The sequence below is a fragment of the Psittacula echo genome (assembly GCF_963264785.1).
Source record: "Psittacula echo genome assembly, chromosome: 2".
NCBI lineage: Eukaryota > Metazoa > Chordata > Aves > Psittaciformes > Psittacidae > Psittacula > Psittacula echo.
In genome coordinates this window covers 124,914,915-124,920,040 of record NC_137737.1, presented here as the reverse complement: position 1 = coordinate 124,920,040, position 5,126 = coordinate 124,914,915, and the positions used below count along the sequence as shown (strand labels likewise).

Here is a 5,126-nt window from a genome sequence, read left to right as displayed (position 1 = left end):
TTGCTCTTACTCCACAACCCTGGCCTATGTGAGCTGCATTTTCAGGGCTAGTTGTATGAAACCCCTAAGGAGATTACACTCCCCAGGCCAAAGCAGACCTTTGTGAACAGGTCCTTCTTATCCATACCACCTCCTGTTTCTTTCCCAATGTAATAAATGCACATTGCTCCCCTCAAAAGCAGATCTTGAGATGGCCCTGGTGATGACAGCAATAGTTGGTCAGAGCAGATTTCTGACCAACTTGCCTCATAGTAAAGGCAGGGAGGGACAGGCTGCATTGGTTGTGGTTTATGTGGAAACAATAAATCTCTCCAACAATAACCACTATAATTGTACAGCTGGAAAATAACAAAGTGCTTACCTTATCCTGTAAATTGTTCTCTTTCCTACCTGCTACCTGCACCATCTGCCCAGGTTACACTGGTATGTTTGGCTCTACAGGACCATGGTCTCTCACAGATTTGGAGATGCAAATCAAGTCTTACCTTGGGAGTAAGTGTGGGAATGGCTTGGGCACCGACATCTACGTAAAAGAGAACGGCATGGTTAAACGGGAAAACTAAAGCAGAAACACAAATCTGTCCTTGCACAAGTGTCCTGTGTGCACCCCCCCCTCCATGCCCAGCCCCAGCGAGGCCTGCCAGCATAGCCCGACGCTGTGAGGAGGCCTGGGCCGCAGCGGGAAGCGGCAGCCCGGCGGCTGGGGTCCCACCGGCAGGAGAGCACGCGTAGGCCCTGGTAGCTGGCCCATGGGAGTACCCATGTGAGGCGGGAGGTCAGCGCTAGTCAGGGGCATTGGGAAACCCCCGCGGCGGCCGCCAGACTTCAGCCCCCGCCCCACTGCCGGCACCTGCCCATAAAGGGAAGGAACCCAGCGGGTGGCCCCGCCGGCCTCCGGCCCCAGCCCCGCCGAACCGGCGGCTCCCATGGGCCGGCCCGGCCCGGCAACACTCACGCGGCCCGCTGCAGCTGCCGCAGAAGGCGGACTGCCTGCTGCCTCCCGGCTGCCATCGCCGCGGCTCTGGGGGCCGCGGCTCGGGGCCGAGCCACCAGCAGCGCCTCCTCTCGGGGCTGGCGGCGGGGCAGCGCCGGCTCCCGTCCGCTCCTCGACCCCGGTGTCAGTCACACCGGGACCAAACCAAGGCTGCAGCGAGCGCCGTCCTCGCTCAGCTCCCGCAGCCAGCGCTCCTGAGGTAACCGAGGGTCCTTCAAATGCAAACGCAGCCCACACCTGTTCTAAGGACGCACCAGACGTGCCCTATGGAAAGAATCAGGGGTCTGGAATGTATCTCAAAGCAACTTTTCCCACTTGTCCAAACACTTTTTGCCCCTGCGCTGCCTATCTGCTTACGATGAAGGTTTGGTATTCAGTGGCTTGTGCCCACAAGACCATTTGTGCCACCAGCAAGTCTGAAGCAGCCTGCAGTGGTGCAGTCTGCTCTGCACAGTTGTGAGGAACATTTAAGTGGCAAAGAACACATCCTAAGCAAAGCTTATAGGTTGAGCACTATAGTCAGTCCATCAAAGACACCCAAATCCCTTCAGTTCCAAGGGGCACGTACCCCTTCTGCCCTCAGCAACTGCCTTACAAAGAGGTTTTACTTTCTGCACATGCTGCCACCCTACTGAACTGAAAGAGTAAGACAACAAAACTGCTAGTCACCTTTTTCAAAAACTGTTTTGCAGCAAAATATTATGACAATAACCACTCACGAGTTTACTACTTGCAAGTTTGAGAACTTAATTTACTTCAGATTGCTGGAACTTGTTTTACTTCCCCTCTTTGGGCCAGCAGACTGTGTATTCTTTTATTTCACGTGTACAGGAGACACTACAAAGTCAAAAAGAATAACAAGCAGAAGTCCGAGATAACTTCTGGTCTCAAACTTCTTAGTAAAGAAAAACACCGTGAAACGATTTCCATGAAATGAGAGATTACTACTAATACAAGGAGAAACTCATGTTTTAACTGCTGTTCAATATAAATTTCTAATTCAATGGCTGGTCACCAACTTTGACTTTGTTTTTTTTTCTTTTACTCAACAGAACTCTCTACGAAATCTGTACTATTTCTTAGGCCCTGCAATAAGCCTTGCAGTAAGTTTTCATGCTCCTTCTGTAACAGCCCGGTAGAGAGCTGAGCAGCAACAGTTGATTTACAAAGCAAGAGCTCCACCATGAGGCCACTTGCCCTGAGCAGAGCACAGCTTCAGTCTTGCCTGGGAATGCTCCAGCCACAGCCAGCCGTGAAGCATTACCTGATAACATTACCTGACTGTCCCCACGAAACACCCTGCCTGGAGGGACCCGGGGCTCCTGACACCGTCGACGCACCACCAGTTTCCCCTGGATGGGGAACACAGCCCTCCTCGGTTGCCAGCTAAAAGCCACACGCAGGACATTTTAAGAAAGGCCAGACTATGTTTATTGACAAATAGGTGTGGGAATAGAGCACGAGGCAGGAGGCTGGCAGTGACAGTCCCTTTCCACACCTCAGCAGGCGCCCCCAGCCCCGTGCTCCATGTAGTCTCTCATGCCTTCTTTCTCTTGCTGCCACCAGTGCTGCCGCCCGCAGGCCGCTGCTGCTGTCGCCGGGCCGCACTCTTCTTGCTGCTGCGCCCAGTCCGCTGCTGCCGGCGGCCGCGCTTCCCCCGCTGCGACTGCTTCTTGCCCTTGGCAGCGGCCGCCTCGGCTTCCTCCTGGCGCAGCTGCTTGTTGACAGCACGGGTGATGTCGAGGACAGGCTTCTTCCTGCCCATGTCCTTCAGCAGCTCCAGCTGCCGGCTGCGCTCCGCCGCCAGGTTGCCCAACAGCGGCTCGAAGCGGCGCTTCCTGCCGCCGCTGCGGGATGGCGGCTCTGCCGGCTCCTTGGGTAGCCGTGGCTGGAAGCGGCCGAGCGACGCGGTGGAAACGCGGGCGACCCGGGCGACGTGGCTCAGCTCCTCTTTGCTTTGGTGGCCGGTGGGGTGCAGGGGCGCGGCGGGGACGGCGGCCCCGGCCCGGTGGGCCCGGGCCAGGTTGCGCAGTCGATTCAGCTCGTTACGCGCCACCCGCTCCCGCTTCTCCCGCCGCAGCCGGGCGAATTGGTCCTCCTCTGGGTCGGCGCCCGCCGGCACCTCCGCCAGCCAGGCGCGGGCAGGGTCGCCGCCGGCCCGCCGGTAGCCCCAGCGCCGTCGCCACTCCTTGGCCTGCTCGTCCCACACCAGCGAAGTCCGCTTGCGCCGCCGGATGCCCTTCAGCCGCGCGAATTGCTCCCACCGCGTCGGCGGCTTCGGTCGCGGCGGCGGCTTCTCCCGCGGCAGGCGGAAGGTCGGCTCGGGCAGCCGCGCCACCAGCGGCCCTCCCGCCCCGCCAGCGCGCTCAGCCGGCAGCTCCCACAGCTGGGCCACCAGCAGCTGCGTGTTGTCGCGGGCCAGAGCCAGCAGCTGCGCCTCCCGCTGCGGGCCGGCCCCGCGCAGCCCTGCCGCCGGCGGCGGGTTGCGGTCCAGCGCCAGCAAGTTGCCCAGGTCGAACTCCAGTTCCAGCTCCTTCTCCACTACCACACTCCGCCGCTTCTCCGCTTCCTGCTCCTCGGCGGCCGCCAGCACCTCCTCCACCCGCACGGCCGCCATAGCGGCGGTCAAGCCGGGCCGCACCACTCCCACACGTGCGCGCTGCTCCTACCGGGAGACCCCGGAACTGCAGGGAAACCCTTCCCGGTTACGGCGCCGGAAAGCGCGCCGCCGCGCCCGGAATGGCGGTGTCCGGAGGGCGGGCTCTGTGCAATGCCTGCCGGGAAATGTAGTCCCCTCAGCGTAGGGGGCTATGGGGTTGGGGAGGGCGTGTGTGGGAGCTGTTACTTCCAGCGGGCTTTCCCTGGGCCTTCTCCCGAGGTTTTTCATGGGTTTGGGGGCTTTTTTGGTAGCGTGTTGTTATGTGTGACAGTCACTGGTGTAGGACAATGCCTGCAAGCGCTGGTGTCAGGGTCAAAACTGCAGTGCTGGAGGGCAGCTCCCCATAGAGTGAGGCGGGCTGTGTGGGTGAGCCTGCCCGCAGCGGAGGGAGAGGGTGGACAGGGATAGTGACCAGTGAGGTGACACTGCCTGCATTACCGGGTCAGAGATACCGCCCTGCTATTTATAAACAGACGGGCTCTGGGAGAATTTATAGAGTCCTACGCAGTGATCTGGCTTATATCGCCATGACCACCTGAGCTGATTCTGGGCAGAAACACATGCAGCCTGGCCTTGAATGCTATCCCTGGGATGGTGCATCCACCACCTCTGTGAGCAACCTGTGCCAGGATTTTGCCACCCTCATTGTAAAGAATTTTTTCCTCAGGTCCAGCCTGAATCTCCCCTCTTTAAGTTTAAAGCTATCACACCTCACCCTGTAGCTACAGGCCCTGCTGAAGCATCTTTCCCCAGCTTTTTTATAGGCCCCTGTTAAGAACTGAAAGGCTGCTCTAAGGCTTCTCCTGAGCCTTCTGTTGTCCAGGCTGAAAAACCCCAACTCTCTCAGCCTTTCCTCATAGGAGAGGTGCTCCATCCCTCTGATCGACACCTGGGTCAAGGCAATCCCAGGCACAGCTACAGGTTGGGCAGAGAAGAGATTCAGAGCAGTCCTGCAGAGAAGGACTTGAGGGTGTTGGCTGATAAGAAACTGAACATGAGCTGGCTTCAGTGTTCTGCTCACAGCCCAGAAAGCCAACCGTATCCTGGGCTGCATCATAAGGAGTGTGACCAGCAGGTCAAAGGAGGTGATCCTGCCCCTCTACTGTGCTCTCGTGAGACCTCACTTGGAGTATTGTGTGGAGTTCTGGTGTCCTCAACATAAAAAAGGCATGGAACTGTTGGAACAAGTCCAGAGGAGGGCCACGAGGATGATCAGGGGACTGGAGCACCTCCCATATGAAGACAGGCTGAGAAAGTTGGGTCTGTTCAGCCTGGAGAAGAGAAGGCTGTGTGGAGACCTCGTAGCAGCCTTCCAGTATCTGAAGGGGGCCTACAAGGATGCTGGGGATGGACTCTTCATCAGGGACTGTAATGACAGGACAAGGGGTAATGGGTTAAAACTGAATCAGGGGAAGTTTAGATTGGATATAAGGAAGAAATTCTTTACTGAGAGGGTGGTGAGGCACTGGAATG

The 5,126-nt window shown here is 57.9% G+C and overlaps 1 protein-coding gene across 1 annotated transcript; it reads right to left on the bottom strand.

The window, feature by feature from the left end:
• Positions 1-2,321: 2,321 nt before the first annotated feature.
• RRS1 (ribosome biogenesis regulator 1 homolog) lies at positions 2,322-3,684 on the bottom strand. The gene has a single exon (XM_080610214.1). It carries the CDS (start codon positions 3,609-3,611, stop codon positions 2,532-2,534), a length of 1,080 nt encoding a protein of 359 aa, XP_080466340.1. The 5' UTR covers positions 3,612-3,684; the 3' UTR covers positions 2,322-2,531.
• Positions 3,685-5,126: the final 1,442 nt, after the last annotated feature.